Source organism: Melanotaenia boesemani, chromosome 22, assembly GCF_017639745.1.
Source record: "Melanotaenia boesemani isolate fMelBoe1 chromosome 22, fMelBoe1.pri, whole genome shotgun sequence".
NCBI classification, from domain to species: domain Eukaryota; kingdom Metazoa; phylum Chordata; class Actinopteri; order Atheriniformes; family Melanotaeniidae; genus Melanotaenia; species Melanotaenia boesemani.
Genome location: NC_055703.1, coordinates 3,886,638 through 3,904,825, shown reverse-complemented (window position 1 = coordinate 3,904,825; position 18,188 = coordinate 3,886,638). Strand labels below are relative to the sequence as shown.

General features: G+C 43.2%; 2 protein-coding genes across 2 annotated transcripts in view; both read left to right on the top strand.

Annotated features, from left to right (window-relative positions):
* The window catches only part of fynb (FYN proto-oncogene, Src family tyrosine kinase b), a 68,664-nt gene extending 67,382 nt beyond the window's left edge, over positions 1–1,282 (top strand). Inside the window, exon 15 of the mRNA XM_041975854.1 lies at positions 1,255–1,282. Within this exon, the coding sequence (XP_041831788.1) occupies positions 1,255–1,267 (13 nt within the window). The 3' untranslated portion in view covers positions 1,268–1,282. The remainder of the gene's footprint in view (positions 1–1,254) is intronic.
* On the top strand, positions 766–15,071 carry traf3ip2a (TRAF3 interacting protein 2a). The gene is made up of 10 exons (XM_041975868.1): positions 766–985; positions 1,152–1,222; positions 1,289–1,741; positions 4,351–4,489; positions 4,568–4,746; positions 5,353–5,441; positions 5,517–5,585; positions 5,663–5,767; positions 6,095–6,169; positions 14,823–15,071. The coding sequence occupies exons 2-10, from the start codon at positions 1,207–1,209 to the stop codon at positions 14,967–14,969; spliced, it is 1,272 nt and encodes a 423-aa protein (XP_041831802.1). The 5' UTR covers positions 766–985; positions 1,152–1,206; the 3' UTR covers positions 14,970–15,071.
* Positions 15,072–18,188: the final 3,117 nt, after the last annotated feature.

The window sequence follows — 18,188 nt, the reverse complement described above, 5'->3', positions numbered from 1 at the left end:
AGGACCTTCCTAAACCCGTTTCTCAGTTTCTTTAATAACATTCAGATTATTTTATTGTTTATTTTATATCATTTATATTGTTTGATTCAGTTCTGGCTGCTTTTTAAACTCTGAATGTTTAATGCTTCTTCTTTATGAAGGGTGACGTCCTCCGGTCCACATGGACCTGAGATGTGAGGGATGTCAAAAAAAGAAAAGAAAAAAAAAGAAAACTGTGGTTGGACGTGTGACCTTTTGCTTTAGTAGTTTCCTCTCAAACTGCAGATCAGTCAGTTTATGATGCTGCTGCAGACACCACGCTCATCATGAAGGTTGCTCCAGACTCGGTACAGTTCGGATGGATTTCATGATCCATGCGGCTTCTCTCCAGCATGGTGGAACCAAACTGCTGCCATTAAATGCACTTTTTTCTAAAAATAAGAGAAATAATCTTGTTCCTCTGCTGGGATTAATTACAGAAGACGTTAACAGCTCCATACTGGTTGTTTTTGTTTTAACTGGATTAAGAAAAACCTGTTTGATGAGATTAATATTCTTTTTTTTTTACTAAAAGAAGGTTAATCTCCTTAAGAGAAGAATGTTTTACTGGAGGAAAATCCTATTTTTCCCAGTGCGGAAGTTGGTGTCACTTTTTTCTTCCAGCTCCTTTAATTGAAACAGACAGAAAGCAGGAAGCTGCTGAACCTGCGAGGAACCACCTGATTGGTCCAGGATTTACTGCCCGACTCGTTTGCATAAACATGTCACAAGCTTTGTCTGAGGCAGGAAGGGGAATGTTTCCTGTTGCGCTGAGGCCGAGGAGCTGGGAGCTGCAAGGAAAGGTGAGCACAGTCACATTTGGCTGTCTGTGGGAAAATTACCGGGAAAACTTTGAAGATTTGGTGTTTTGCCTGAGAGGAGATTCCTGGGATACATTCAGCTGAGTGATTCTGACCTTTGGACCAGTTCCTACGCGATCAGGTTACATTCCAACAGACCTGAACAGGTAGATCTGTTTCCTTCGAGTCACTGACAAAGATCAAAGACTCTGGATAGTTTTTCAACTGCTTTTTTTTTTTTTTTTTAGTTTTTAGTAGCAGAGTCAGTTTTTCTTCATTATTTTGGACTCTGACACTGAAGGTTCTAATTATTGTTGTGTTTGTGTCTCTGAGATTTCCTGGTTTGTTTCGTCGTTTCACTTCACGTTAGAGGAGGCCAGAGGAGGAAATGGATTTTATGAAAGGTGAGAAGCCAGAACTCTTCAGGCTCGCTGAGCTTTCAGATCTAAAACATTTTTTCTGTTCCTCAGGACCCTGCTCCCATCAGAGCGAACCTGTGGAGGTGGATGAGAGGATGCCATCCTCCGGTGTGGACCTGCCGTGGATTCCCCCCTGTAAACACTGCAGTGGACATGAAGAAGACTGTGGTTTTGAGCAAAGGGACCATGCTGACAGCCAGTGTCAGCAGGAACCTCCATCAGTATACCGGGCCTCTCCAGAGGCTCACATTATTCTCCCTGCAGCAGCACCAAAACAGGTGAAGCCCCCCCACCCTGCACACATCTGGCCTCATCACCCCAGACAGCGGCAGTATGAACTAGACCTGATGGAGCATCACAGCAGAGGTTCTGGGGGCCCTTTCATCCAGTCCTGGAGCCACTCTATGGAGGAGGCCGAGTCCTTGGAGCCCCCGCTACCGCTGATGTCAAACGTTAACGATGACCCTAGTGCTCGATTACGACACCCAGCACCCCGACTGCCAGGTGGGCAATGACGTCTGAGAGAGAAGCTAAATATTCCTTCAATTCAATCAAATTATTAGTAAAAAAAATCCAACAATGACGTCAGAAAAGTTTGATCAACAAGAAATCTGAAAGTCAGCGTGAAGTTTGATCCACTGAAGCCAGCCGCAAAGGTTTTCAGATCAAGCAGCTTTGCTCCTGTTAGCAATGACAACACGTACAGTCATACCTTACTGATTCCACAAACAGAGAACTTCAGGTAGAAGAGAGTCAGAGAAAAAGTAGAAAAACATGAAAATATATAGGCAGAAAAAATATTCCAATAATGGAATAAAAACAATTAAGTGGCAAGAAAATATTAAAAAATATAAAAGTAGAAAAAGTACATTACAATAAAAATGTATAATAAAAAAAACAATAGAATAAATAAATAATATATATACTTACTGAAAATGATAGTTTTGGTTTCTGGTTTAAGTTAATTTAAAGAATTAAAACCCAAGTCTGAAAATAAGTTTTAATTTTAGCAGAAATAAAACAATTGATTCTGTCAGAAAATGAAGAATCTAAAACAGGGGTGGCCAACGTCGGTCCTCAAGAGCCACAATCCTGCAAGTTTTCCAAATTTCCCTGCTCCAACACACCTGACTTAAACTAATGAGTCATTGTGCCGATTCTTATAGGCTGTTGGATCCATTTGATTTGAGTCAGGTGTGCTGGAGCAGAGAAATTTGGAAAACCTGCAGGATGGTGGCTTTCGAGGACCATCGTTGTCCTAACCCTGATCTAAAACATCTGCTGAACAGAAACTACTTAAATAAGAAGATACCAGATCTTCCATCCATCCATCCATCCATCCTTCCATCCATCCATCCATCCATCCATCCATCCATCCACCCATCTATTCATCCTTCCATCCATCCATTCTTCCATCTATGCGTCCGTCCTTCCATCCATCCATCCTTTCGTCCTTCCGTCCGTCCATCCTTCTGTCCTTCCATCCTTCCGTCCGTCCATCCGCCCAACCTTCCGTCCATCCCTCCGTCCATCCATCCATCCGTCCTTCCATCCATCCATCTATCCATCCATCCATCCATCCATCCTTCCGTCCATCCATCCATCCATCCATCCGTCCTTCCGTCTGCCCATCCTTCCGTCCATCCATCCGCCCATCCTTCCGTCCGTCCATCCATCCGTCCATCCATCCATCTATGGGTCCGTCCTTCCATCCATCCATCCTTCCGTCCTTCCGTCCGTCCATCCTTGTGTCCTTCCATCCGTCCGTCCTTCCGTCTGTCCATTCTTCTGTCCATCCATCCTTCCGTCCGTCCGTCCATCCATCCATCCATCCTTTCGTCCTTCCGTCCGTCCATCCTTCTGTCCTTCCATCCTTCCGTCCGTCCATCCGCCCAACCTTCCGTCCATCCCTCCGTCCATCCATCCATCCGTCCTTCCATCCATCCATCTATCCATTTATCCATCCGTCCTTCCGTCTGCCCATCCTTCCGTCCATCCATCCGCCCATCCTTCCGTCCGTCCATCCATCCGTCCATCCATCCATCTATGCGTCCGTCCTTCCATCCATCCATCCTTCCGTCCTTCCGTCCGTCCATCCTTGTGTCCTTCCATCCGTCCGTCCTTCCGTCTGTCCATTCTTCTGTCCGCCCAACCTTCCGTCCATCCCTCCGTCCATCCATCCATCCATCCATCCATCCATCCATCCATCCATCTAACCATCCATCCATCCATCCATCCATCCATCCGTCTATCCTTCCGTCCGTCCATCCTTCTGTCCTTCCATCCGTCCATCCTTCCATCCATCCATCCATCCATCCATCCATCCGTCCTTCCGTCCGTCCTTCCGTCCATCCTTCCATCAGTCTGTCCGTCCATCCATCCATCCATCCATCCATCCATCCATCCATCCATCCATCCATCCATCCATCCATCCATCCATCATTGCCCAGCTGCCCAAGCAGAGAAGCCAAAGAAACTTCCTGCTCCCAGGCCACTCCTTCCAGGTCATGCAGGGGAATCCTGAGGCGTTACCAGACCAGCTGAGAGATGTAGTCCCTCCAGCGTGTCCTGGGTTGTCCCTGGGGTCTCCCCCTAGTGGTACTTGTCCAGAACACCACACCAGGGAGGCGTTCAGGAGGCATCCTGACCAGATGACCGGTCCTCTTTATCTGGTTCCTCTGGATTTGGAGGAGCAGCAGTTCTACCCTGGTCTCCTCCTGGATGACCAAGCTTCCCACCCTAAGGGAGAGTACAGATACCCTGAGGAGGACACTCTATCAATCTATGATCTCATTCTTTCTATCACTGCCCACAGCTGGTGACCATAGGTGAGAGTCAAAATGAGCTGGAAACTGATTAAGAACAACTTATTTTCTGAAAACAAGAAAGTTTTTCCTCCTTAAAACATTTTTTCTGTGTGTAGTGTGAGATAGAGTGGGTCAGAATTTAGTGAACATGACGCTGCCTGCAGGAGAAACCGGTTTGTGCAGAGACAGGCCTCAAGAGACAAAACCACAGAAACATGAATCCACATGCAGAACATTTCTGAACAGTTGGCATCGTATTCCTGTCTAGTCTGCATTATGATAGCCTTCCTACATGTTTCTTTGCAGGTCCTTTCCCATTACCAGGAAGCTGTGTCAGACAGCATGCATGCTGCCCTGCAGCTCCCAGTCACAACAACTGGTATCATCCAAACAGATATGAGTACCCTGCTGGTCCACGTCAGGAGCTTCCACCCCACCAAAATCTGTGTGTCATCACTTCATATTGTCACATGTAACACACCCCACATCCTGATCCACTCTGAAGGATTGCCTCTTTCCACAGGAATGACCATAGGTATCAGCTTAAAGGTGCTCCACAAGCCCCCAGTGGATGTGCACGTCGGACTGATGCCCTACCCAGAGACGTGATGCACGAGGTTAGCGTGGGCAGCTCCTTCCTGGCTGGTCCTGGAGCTGTCACAAGGGAGGTCAGGAAGACCATCAGCCTCCCTGAGGAGAGCAGTAAGCCACATCCTGAGAGCACACAGCCACATTTAGAGCAGGTTTCATTGACTAGAGCTAGTCCCAGACTAGAATGTAGAATAATATGAAGACACTTGGCTAAAATAAGTCACAGTTGTAGTTTATTCTGGATTAAAATAAACCAGTTCCAAGAATGATGATTAGAGCTAATCTAAGACTAAGTTGATTTCTAAATTAATCCTTTAAAGAAGAAGTTTTATCTTCTGATTAGGAATCTTTGCTGGGGAGTTTAGACTATCTGGGTTGTTTAAATAAAGACCAAAATGCAGCATGAACCCTGATACAAGACTAAGATACAGGAGAAATCCACCCACTTAATTTGATTACATAACTTTTTGAGACAACTGTTGTTAAGTACAAAGGAAATGCTTTAGTGACATTCAATTCAGCAGATGAACATAATGAAGCTTAACTTTAGGTGTACTGAGATTAATCCAGGACTCCATAGTCTCAGAGCGACTAAAAGGACCTTAAACTGAGACTAGGAAAGCTGCCTAAATGTGCTGGTTTAACTGGGACAGATTCTGTGTCTGAAACTGGCCCTTAAAGTTTCTTCCTCCATTAAAGATGATTTCTTGTTGTCAGGGAATGTTTTCATCACCTACTCAATGGACACAGCCAGTGAGATCATTCCCTTCATCACATTTCTGATCAATCAGGGGTTCAATCCAGCAGTAAGTCACGTCTCCATCAGCGTTTTCCTCACACACATTTTACAGAAACACTCACACTCTGCCTGCCTCTCCTAGATCGACGTGTTTGATAATCCTATCAGAAGAATGGGCATCACCAAGTGGATGGACAGCTTCCTGAATGATGTGAGTCTGAGCAAATCTAAACATTTTGGAACAAAGTCGTCTTTTCTGATCGCTGACGGAGGGATGTTATGTGACAGAAATCTGTGCTCATCATCGTGGTCATCAGCCCCAAGTACAAGGAGGACGTGGAGAGAGGAGGAGATGATGACCACGGCTTGCACACCAAGTACATCCACAACCAGGTGAGATGCTGTCTGCAGGTAGAACAGGTACAGCAGAGCCCTGGACATGAGTCCTCCCACACTGCTTGAGGGAGTAGGCGAACCAGGAAACAATGCAGCTGATTTCTGAGCTCCCCAAGTATCCCTGACCAGCTGCATGTCCTGATCAAAACAATCAATCCTCCTGTTGATCGATGAAGAATGCAGTTTTATTGGTAGTACCAGAAGAAAGGGGATGACTGCATGTAACAGTTCATTCATAATCAGCACAAACATGGAGAACACTGAGGAGGTTTTCTGTATGATCTGAAACAGCTTATAACCCCTGTTTGATTTTCACTGGTGCAGATTCAGCATGAGTTCATCCAACAAGGCTGCCTGAACTTCAGACTGGTTCCTGTGTTGTTTCCCAATGCAACCAAGGTGAGCGATCTTCCTTCAGCTCCTTATACCAAAACACAGGAAGTAAGAGAGAAGACATGTTTTCAGCTGATCTGGTCATTTTGGAGGGTGATTCAGCAGTCTGACTTCTCAGACATTTCTTCACCTCAGAATAGTATCAATGCATCTCATGAATACGTACCTACTGGTCCTGATGCTGATGAAGGGCAGACATTATGTTACCTAGCTGCAAATTAATTACTCTTTGATAAAGTTTACTGAATCTGAATCTATTACCTTCCACTGACCTCAGATCATTTTGCATCATGCTCAAGTCGATGTCAAATACAAATTCATCAGGTCAGACCTGAAGTAGTAAGAGCCCAAACATGAGCTGTATTATATCCTGTATGGAAACGAGCTGGCTGGTCATAGCAGGGTTCTTTGCTTTCATCTGCTGAGCATAAAGGTGTTGTTATTATGGCCATTTTGAATTCATTCAGATTTTTAATAGATGAAAACTTCAGTGTAATTGGATGAAGGGCTGAATGCAGAGTTGTCTGCAGCTGCTGCTTTTACATTTCTTACATTTCTACCAGTAAACTCAAATTCATTCTGTGAATAATACTACAGATCTTTGGTTAATTCATAGTTTCACAGAAAAAATTCCACCTCTGTGACCAATATTCTATTCTATTCTATTCTATTCTATTCTATTCTATTCTATTCTATTCTATTCTATTCTATTCTATTCTCTTTCCGGTGGGACGTGCCTGGAACACCTCACCAGGGAGGCATCCAGGAGGCATCCTAACCAGATGCCCAAGCCACCTCATCTGGCTCCTCTCAATGTGGAGGAGCAGCGGCTCTACTCTGAGCCTCTCCCGGATCACCGAGCTTCTCACCCTATCTCTAAGGGAGAGCCCGGCCACCCTGCGGAGAAAACTCATTTTGGCCGCTTGTATTTGCGGTCTTGTTCTTTCGGTCACTACCCACAGCTCGTGGCCATAGGTGAGAATAGGAACGTAGATCGACCAGTAAATCAAGAGCTTTGCCTTTTGGCTGAACTCCTTCTTCACCACGACAGACCGATGCAGAGTCCGCATCACTGCAGACGCCGCACCGATCCACCTGTCGATCTCCCTCCATCCTTCCCTCACTCGTGAACAAGACCCTGAGATACGTGAACTCTTCCACTTGTGGCAGGACCCTATTGCAGACCCGGAGAGAGCACTCCACCCTTTCTGTGCCCCCCACAAGAGTCCCCCGGGGGACACGGTCGAATGCCTTCTCCAAATCCACAAAGCACATGTAGCTTGGTTGGGCAAACTCCCATGCCCCCTCAAAGACCCTGAAGAGGGTGTAGAGCTGGGCCACTGTTCCACGACCGGGACGAACACCACAATGCTCCTCCTCAATCCGAGGTTCGACTATCCGATGGACCCTCCTCTCCAGCACCCCTGAATAGACCTTAATGTGGAGGCTGAGGAGTGTGATCCCCCTGTAGTTGGAACACACCCTCCGGTCCCCCTTTTTGAAGAGGGGCACCACCACCCTAGTCTGCTAGTCCAGGGAAACTGTCCCCGATGTCCATGTCCACGTGATGCTGCAGAGGCGTGTCAGCCAAGACAGCCCTACAGCATCCAGGGCCTTAAGGAACTCTGGACAGGCACCGACGACCTTATGGCCACAGCTGCGGCTGGCCGCCTCAACAATAGAGGCACGGAACACAGCCCATTCGGACTCAATGTCCCCCGCCTCGCCCGGGACATGGTTGAAGCTCTGCCGGAGATGGGAGTTGAAACTCTTTCTGACAGGGGACTCTGCCAGACGTTCCCAGCAGACCCTCACAACACGCTTGGGCCTGCCAGGCCTGACCGGCATCCTCCCCCACCATCTAAGCCAAATAACCACTAGATGGTGATTAGTTGACAGCTCTGCCCCTCTCTTCATCCGAGTGTCAAGAACATGCGGCCGCAAGTCCGACGACACGACTATAAAGTCAATCATCAAACTGTGGCCTAGAGTGCTCTGGTGCCAAGTGCACATATGGACACTCTTATGTCTGAACAAGGTGTTCATTATGGACAATCCATGACGAGCACAGAAGTCCAACAACAAAACACCACTCGGATTCAGATCAGGGGGGCCGTTCCTCCCATTCACACCTCTCCAGGTCTCGCTGTCATTGCCCATGTGAGCCTTTAAGTCCCCCAGCAGAACGAGGGAGTCCCCGGAAGGAGTGCTCTCCAACACCCTCTCCAAGGACTCCAAAAAGGGTGGGTACATAAGCACAAACAACAGTTAGGACCCGTCCCCCTACCCGAAGGCGGAGGAAGGCTACCCTTTTGTCCACCGGGGTAAACCCCAACGTACAGGCGCCAAGTCTGGGGGCACAGAACCAGAACCAGAGTTATCCTCAGCACAGAACCAGAACCAGAGTTATTCCCAGCACAGAACCAGAACCATAGTTATTTCCTGCACAGAACCAACTTTCTGGATCAGTTTTTTCAGTCTCTGGTTCAGAGGCTGCAGAACAAAGTGAACTTTATAGAACATTTGAAACATATTGGTTCAGACATTGAAGGATCTCAGCCTCAGCAGATTCTGCTTTGTTCTTTTTTTCCAGATGCTTCTGTGTTGCATTTCTAGTCTAATCTATTGTCCTGCTGAACTCATACATACTTGTATTCCTCCACCACGTCAACCTCTTCTCCCAGGATGTAAACAGTGTTTTGTTTACTCCTGTTCCTCCTGAGGTCAACAGTCATTTGTTTTGTTTGTGTTTAAGATGAGGTGATTGTTTCTCTAATATCTCACAGACTGACTGATCAGGTCTCTGTACTCAGCCATACCATACCATACCACACCCTACCACACCATACCTCACCATACCATACCATACCATACCATACCATACCATACCATACCATACCATACCATACCATACCACACCCTACCACACCATACCTCACCATACCATACCACACCATACCATACCACACCCTACCACACCATACCACACCATACCATACCACACAATACCATACCACACCATACCATACCACATCATACCATACCATTACACCACACTGAAATAAAGGGCTGCACAGAATATCAATATAAATACAAATAAAAACATGATACATAAGAACAGCTAAACCTAACACAATAAAAACTAATTAAAACAAATAAATAAAATTTAACAAAAGAACAAAATCTTAATTGGGTTGAAAGCCAAAGAATAAAAATTGTTTTTAAGACAAGTTTTAAAAATGGACAGTGAAGGGGCCTCTCTGATGTATAAAGGCAGATTATTCCACAAGCAGCACCAGAGAAGGCCCCTCTAATCTTCCTCCTGAACCTGGTACCTGCAGGAGCAGCTGGTCAGCTGACCTCAGGGACCAAGAAGGAGAGTAGGGATGAAAAAGCTCATATAGGTGAAGGCCATTTAGACATTTAAAAACAAACATAAGAAGTTTAAAATCAAGGCAAGGCAAGGCAAGGCAGTTTATTTGTATAGAACATTTCATGTACAGGACAATTCAAAGTGCTTTACATAAAGCAAAGACATTACAGATATTTAGAAATAGTTTAAAGGCATCAACACATAATCCCAATAAAATAATAAATTACATTAAAATGATTAAAAGCAAGATAAGTTAAAAAAAAAGTTAACATGCAGATTTCATGCATAGGCACATGAAAAAAGAAATGTTTTTAACCTGGATTTTAAAATGTCTACATTTGGTGAAAGTTTAATCTCCACTGGCAGTTTGTTCCACTTGTTTGCAGCATAACAGCTACATGCTGCTTCTTCATGTTTAGTCTGGACTCTGGTCTGGACTAGTTGGCCAGAGTCTTTGGATCTAAGAGCTCTGGTAGGTTTATATTCTCTGAACATTTCACAGATGTATTCTGGGCCTAAACCATTCTGGGATTTGTAAACGATCAGAAGGGTTTTAAAATCTATTCTGTGACTGACTGGAAGCCAGTGTAAAGATTTCAAAACTGGTGTGATGTGTTCAGATCTCTTAGTCCTGGTTAAAACTCTAGCAGCAGTGTTTTGGATGAGCGGCAGATGTTTAATGCTCTTTTTAGGAAGTCCTGTTAAAAGACCATTACAGTAATCCAGCCTACTGGAGATGAATGCATGGATGAGTTTTTCTTGGTCTTTCAGGGAGACTAAACTTTTAATACTGTTGGTGTTTCTGAGCTGGTAAAAAGCTTCTTAGTGAAGCTTTGATGTGGCTGCTGAAAGTCAGGTCTGAGTCTATCAACACTCCAAGGTTACCAACTTGGTCGGTGATTTTAAGAGCCCGAGTCTCCAGGTGTTTGCCAATGCTGACCCTCTTCTCTTTGCTACCAAACAGAATAATCTTAGTTTTGTCTTCATTTAATTGTAGAAAATTCTCCCTCATCCAGGTGTTTATTTGCTCCAGACACTGACACAATAAGTCTGTTGGACTGCAGTCATCTGGTGACAGAGATACATAAAGTTGTGTATCATCTGCATAACTTTGATAATTAATGCTAAAGTTCTGTAATATTTGACCCAATAGAGCAGATACAAGTTGAACAGAAGAGGTGCAAAGACTGACCCCTGGGGGACTCCACAAGTCATGGCCACTCGCTCGGATTCATAGCTGCCGATCGTAACTAAATAACTCCGGCCTTCTAAATAGGACCTGAACCAATTAAGGACCACTCCAGAAAGTCCAACCCAATTTTCCAGCCTGTGCAACAGGATTCTGTGATCTACAGTATCAAACTCAGCACTGAGAACCAACAGAACCAGGACTGATACTAGACCAGAACCAGGACTGATACTTGACCAAAACCAGCATTCAACCTAATGTCATTTAACACTTTGACCAGAGCTGTTTCAGTGCTGTGATGAGGTCGGAAGCCGGACTGAAATTTATCAAGATTTCCACTTTCATTTAAAAAGTCATTAAGCTGGTGAAATACAACTTTCTCAATAATCTTGGAAATAAAAGAGAGTTTAGAGACAGGTCTATAGTTGTTCATTATAGAGGCGTCTAGAGTCCTTTTCTTTAGGAGTGGCTTAATAGCAGCTATCTTTAGTGACTTGGGAAAAATGCCTGATGCCAGTGAGCTATTAACTATCAGTAGGAGATCACTTTCTACTGAGGTAAAAACTGTTTTTAAAAAGTCGGATGGTATCATGTCCAGAGTGCATGTTGTTGATTTCAAATGCCAAAGTGTTTCTTTTAGGATTTTTAAATCAACCATTTTAAATTACGACATGACATCAGAATTATTTTAGACACAGACTACTTTTCTTGTGTGACTGTGTGGAATTAATATTTTGCCTAATTGTTTTAATTTTTTGGCTAAAAAAGTTTGCAAATTGGTTGCATTTCTCAGTGGAAAGGAGCTCTGGGCTTATCTGTGTAGGAGGATTAGTAAGTTTTTCAGTCATAGCAAACAGAGCGAGAATTGTTGACATTCCTGTTAATCATTTCAGATAAATGCAGCTCTCTGGCCTTCACAGCTCATTGTTATAGTTACTCAGGCTTTGTTTGTACAGCTCATAGTAAATTTGAAGTTTATTTTTCCGCCATTTCCGCTCAGTTTTTCTGCATTCTCTTTTTAGGCTGGTAACCACAGTGGTGTTTCTCCATGGTGTTTTCTGTTTGCTCAAGGTGCTCTTGATTCTTATTGGTGCAACAGCATCCATTACATTCAAGATTTTCAGATTGAAATGATCCAGGAGTCCATCAACTGACTCTGCACTGGTTGTTGGTAACATCGCTATGGCCTCCACAAACTTAGCACTTGTTCTTTCATTAATGTACCTCTTCCTAACCGAGCAGCAGGTTGGTTGGACATTCTGAGTGATCAGTAAATCAAACAAAATACAAAAATGGTCAGACAAGGCCAAGTCAGTGACAGCTACAGAAGAAATATCAACACCCTGAAATAACCAGGTCCAGAATGTGACCTCGAATGTGGGTCGGTTCTTTTACATGTTGCCATAAACCAAACATCCAATATGGAACAAAATTCCTTGACATTACCATCCGTCATGTTATCTATGTGAATGTTAAAATCCCCAGTTATGATGAAATGGTTAAAATCAGTAGAGATAACCGACAATAATTCAGAAAATTCATCAATAAAATTTACACAGTGTCCTGGACGTCTGTAGATGATTAGAAATAGGATTTTAGGAATGCCCCTTAAAATAAAACTAAGATATTCAAAAGAAGTAAAATCAGCAAATGAAATCTCTTTAACTGGAATGAATCTTTAAATAAGGCAGCTTCTCCTCCCCCTTTCCTCCCGTTTCCACATTTATTCATAAAACTAAAATGAGGGGGTGCTGTTTCATTAAGAACTGTAGCACTTGTGTCTTCTGTTAACCATGTTTCTGTCAGAAAAAGAAAATCTAAACTGTGAGAAATGATGAAGTCATTAACTAACAGTGACTTGTTGGACAGAGATCTAACTTTAAGTACAGCAGCTTTATGAAGTTTACACTGGTCTCTGTTGTATTCTAAGTTATACAAGGTACAGTTAACAGATTAGATCGATTCATCCCACAAACTGACCGTGTTCGATTCCTTATTTTACTAAGTAACACAGGAATCCTACTGGGTCCAGGCTTGATCTCAGAACAGCTGTCAGTAGTAGCAAAACTACAGCAAGGACCCTGAACGCATCATGACATGTTATCTTTGTTGTGAATTCTGCTGCTGCTCTGTGAACCTTCTACACATCCTCCCATGCCCTGCTCTGCCAGGACAGATGATCTAAGAGGAAGATGAGGAGGGGAGGAGGGGGAGCCCTGTATTTCTTGGTAGATGGTGGTCGCTGGGGTTCAGGATAGAGACATCCTTTGAAGTCCTTGGGTGATGTAGAGAAGAGGGTCTGGTGAGGGGGGAGAGCTGGGAGTTGATCACCTCTCTGCTGTGTCCTTCGCTCTTATCTGTAAGCTCATGTTTGGGTTTGCCGTCCCAACAGCATGACGCAAGTGTGCAGAAAGTAATCTGCATCCAGTTAGATTTGGATGCACACCATCAGGTCTGAATCGCTCCTTACAGTTCCAAAAGATATTGAAGTTATCAATGAACTTTATCTCATGGGTGATACATGCGTTTGATAACCATGTGTCCAAGAAGTCTACTGAAAAGTTCAATTCCTTTACCCGCTGTAGGAATGGGTCCTGAAATGTAAACATGGTGCTCCGAACTGACACAGTCTCTCCAACAGCAGAGAAAAGTCTTTCTTCAGGATCTCGGAGCCAATTTTCCTCATCAGAATATCAAAAGACCCTGTGTGGACAATAATCTTCATCTGGATGTGAAGACAAAATGGTCGGCAACATCTCTGTCAGTTCCCTGACTGATGTATCAAAAAGTGTTAAATTTTCCGTCTTTGCCATCCTCACATGCTGTTATAGAGTCCCCAATCAGAATTGTGTCTATTTGTTTTTGTGTGGAGGCGCCGATAGCTTCTCTAGTCCTCCTGTTTGTGGAATTTTGGCCTCTCCTCCTGGTCTGGTTAGCCCTGGGCTGAGTTTTAGGGCTATTTCTTTAGTTTTCATAGATCCTTGCATTACATTCATCATCATTCATTTTAATATGAGTCAACACATCATATTTATTATGCAGTGAGACTTCAGATGGTGGAGTGAGTGCTGGAGCTTTAAATTTCCTGCTGGATTTACCTCTGCGGCGAACAACATCAGACCAGGTTCTGGCCGGGGTTGATGACTTTGGTCTGGCACCAGCACTGTTCCAGTAGGAGAGATCAGTCTGATGGTCCAGTTTGGGATTTTCCTCAGCTATTCCAATGTCATTTGAACACATCCAAGGAGCCAGGTCTGTAGCGGGAGGCTCCACATTCGACATGCCTTTGTGTATGAAGATTTGACCCAATCCATTTGACATTTCAGTAGCATGCACAGAAGCTACTACAGAGTCAATAAATTCTTCATTCACACGAATGTCTTGCAGTGTTTCAATCCTCTTCTCCAGCTGTGTTATCCTCAAAGAAAGTTGCTCACACTCAGTGCAGCTCACTGAGACTGCAGGGTTAGGAGACATCATTCCACTAGTTCTCCGATGGCAATAAACTAAATTTATCAAAAAATATATTCGTTCCAGTGATTTATAAGTGACCAGGAGTCCTTCTTCCTAAATTTCTTGCCGGTAAAGATAAGAAAAAGAAGAAAAATGCAAGCAGAAAGGAGAGCAAAGCAGGAAGCGTCCGCACGGCAGCAAAGCATTAAGTATAAAACCCACAGGCAGCCACTGGAGTGAAGCCAGGACAGGGGTAATGTGTCCACTTCTATTAGTTAAAAGTATTGTAGCAGCGTTCTGCACCAGCTGCAGACACAAAATGGAGTAAATAATGCTAGACAACAGTCCATTACTGATACTCCCCGCAGCTGCAGAGTAATCAGAGTATTTCTGCAGATGACAGGATTCAGAGTTGTATTAGAGGTCTGAGGTGTACAGTGTGAAAAGAAATGGAGAGGACCCTTGTGGTGCTCCAGTGCTGCTGACCACCATCTCAGACACACAGCTTTCCAGTTTCTGGTCTGTTTGTTAGCTAGTCCATAAAAAGGAATCAGACTGAATCATAATATCAGCACTGAACCAAGAAAAAGGCTCGGGCGGTCACTGTCGAGAGGAAAGCTGAGCTTGTGTTATATGTCTTCCAGAATCATGTCCCCAGCTGGCTGCAGAGCACCAGGATCTACCGCTGGCCCACGGACACCCAGGACCTGCTGCTGCGTCTGCTCAGGGAGGAGCGCTACATCATCCCACAGCGAGGCGCTGACCTCACCCTCACAGTCCGTCCTCTCTGATGGACGTCAGAGCAGACAACAGGAAGCTTGTCAAAGGTTCAACATGTTTATGTTAGAAATACATTAACGGGGATTACAGTCCCCAGGTTTCTGTTCATTCACTATCAGCCATCTTTAAACCTGATGAAAGTGACCCAGAAATGTATAATATATCATCAGTTCAGTCACGGAAGTTATGCTTTTATTTGTGAAGAGGCCAATCAGAGCTCAGGTTCAGTCAGTTCACCTGATTTTAGATTAAACAGGGCTTAACTTATAACTATCAGAGGGCAGAAGAAGGCATAAGCCCATCAGTGTACTAATGAATATCATCTTCTAGCTCTAATTCTGTCTCATTCAGCTTTACAAAATGTGTCATTTCCTTCAAATCATCTTCCTCCTGCCGGATAGAAAAACATGTTCAGAAAACCTAAATAATAAGCTTAAAGAGAAAAAATAAAGTCAAAGACTCCAGGTAAGGACTTCCACAGCTGATCAGTTTATACAAAATCAACCAATTAATTAAAAATAATTAAATAACATTCTAAAGTTTTAATGAGTCTCTTATAACATACAACAATCAGGGAATAAAAATGTAATTTATAAAAGTGGGAAACCAGTTCCACTAAAACGAGTAAAACAAACCCTGAATGGAAAAATAATCATCTTGTTTTTCTGTCTAGAAATTTCTGCTTATTGGTTTATTATTTTCAGTCGTTTTTCCTGGTTTATTGATCTAGATTTGTATAAAATGAAAGGTTTATTGGCTATTATTTCACTGTCTCTGTGGGGATGCCTGGGTTTGACCAGCAGGTGGCAGTATGACACAAATATGGACATTTTCAAACGTAATGAAATATTTCTCTGTAATAAAAAGATCCATTTGAAACAAGTGATTTTAATTTTACTGGGGAAAGAAGAGAAAGCGGGAATAATGAACCCTCACACATCCTGTCCATATGCTTCACACCTGATAAGCAGGGTAGTGTGGGGTACCCCAACCTGTCATTTTAAGCCTGAACTCCACCACTCTGTGATGGCCAGCTTTTTATCAGCTCCTGCACCAGCATGTCTTGAGTAAACATGAGTGCAGCCGGGGTCTATAAATCCTCTGCTCGCCATAGTTCCATGACTCTCAGCCTTATCTGCTGAGTCCAAAGCAACCAGATGCAGATATTTCCCCCACTACTCATGGTCTTAATATATGTTCAGCTGTAACTGAGTGACACAAAACGTAGAAAAACTTCACTCCTTTTCCTCTTTAACCTTATCTTGACTAGACCCCCTGTACAGGAGGCAGCATGATCCTACAGTCCAGCAGATGTTTGCAGATACCAGGAAGCAGCAATGCTAACATGTAGCATAGCAACATGATGGGAGAAACTCAGCTAAAAGACTCTGCCAAGCATCGGCATCCAAACAAGGAGTCACATGACAGCAGAGACTCTGCTGGTTACAGAGACGTCTGTCTCATCACTGTGGGACAGAAACTCTGGAGCTAGCAGCCAGAACCAGAAACCAGGTCTTACTGTTGATGTTTGTGGAGAAAAATTTGATTCCAGCTCTAAAAACTCTGCTAACGTTTCTCCTGTTTGAAATTAACCATAAAGGTCCTGGTTGTGTAGAAAAAGATAAAGGGTTTTGATGTTGAAGTGTGCACTTTTTCAGACAATATACAATGTTTGTGGTGGATTACTTTACTCGTTCCTAGGACTACTTTACTCATTCTTAGGATTACTTTACTCGTTCCTAAGACTACTTTACTCATTCTTAGGATTACTTTACTCGTTCCTAAGACTACTTTACTCATTCTTAGGATTACTTTACTCGTTCCTAGGACTACTTTACTCATTCTTAGGATTACTTTACTCGTTCCTAAGACTACTTTACTCATCTTAGGATTACTTTACTCGTTCCTAAGACTACTTTACTCATTCTTAGGATTACTTTACTCGTTCCTAAGACTACTTTACTCATTCTTAGGATTACTTTACTCGTTCCTAAGACTACTTTACTCATCTTAGGATTACTTTACTCGTTCCTAAGACTACTTTACTCATTCTTAGGATTACTTTACTCGTTCCTAAGACTACTTTACTCATTCTTAGGATTACTTTACTCGTTCCTAAGACTACTTTACTCATTCTTAGGATTACTTTACTCGTTCCTAAGACTACTTTACTCATCTTAGGATTACTTTACTCGTTCCTAAGACTACTTTACTCATTCTTAGGATTACTTTACTCGTTCCTAAGACTACTTTACTCATTCTTAGGATTACTTTACTCGTTCCTAAGACTACTTTACTCATCTTAGGATTACTTTACTCATTCTTAGATCAACTTGGTTGTCATCCTCTAGTTTCCAGTTAATGTGATTGTCTTTTAGGAGATCATACTTACAATTTCTACTGTGTTGCAGTTGAATTTACTCTGACACAGTAACATATCTTAAATCTGACACGTCTGTAGTAATCTCACACATCTCAGATTTCTGCACAGACCAAGATTATACACACAGCTTTGGTATTTGTAGAGATATACTTCATTTTTTTTGAGGATGTCATTACAGATAGGAGGCAGAAAAACAAGCCTCATGAAAAAGTGATTAACCCACCTCCATCACAATCACTGTGACGAGTTATTTGAGGGGAAAATTGCTCTGATCTCTCTGCCACTAAACACTGTAAACATGTCATATTTCCTCATTTATGCTAAATGTGTTCCTTCATCTGTAGCATCAGATATCAGGTGTGCTGCTGGAAAGTCCTGAGCAGACGTCTGCTGATTGGCTTACTGAAAAGACCAGGCTTCTCCTCATCTACACCAAAATTGATGATGAAACATTTTTCCACAACTGGGGAGTCATTGACTGTCATGTCTCCGGACCGAACCAGCTGCTTAAAGAGGTGGTGGCTCTTTTACTGAAGAGGAGGAAGGAGTGAGCAGTGGAAAACTGAAGAGTCCATGTGGAACGGAAAGAAGGCATCGCTGCCAGTAAAGTACCCACAGATGGTTCTTTTCAGCCACACAGGATAATAAAAACTAACGAAAAAACATTTTTTAATTGTTTAAAGGTGACTTAAGAAGAAAAACATTCCTCGCCTTAAAGTCCATCCTTCTATTCAGACATGGTTTTTGGCAAATATTTCCAGAAAAATATCATCTGCTGTCATTTTACAGAACAAAGACTTTTATTCTATTTATTGACTTGATATACTGACTTGATTCAGTTACATTA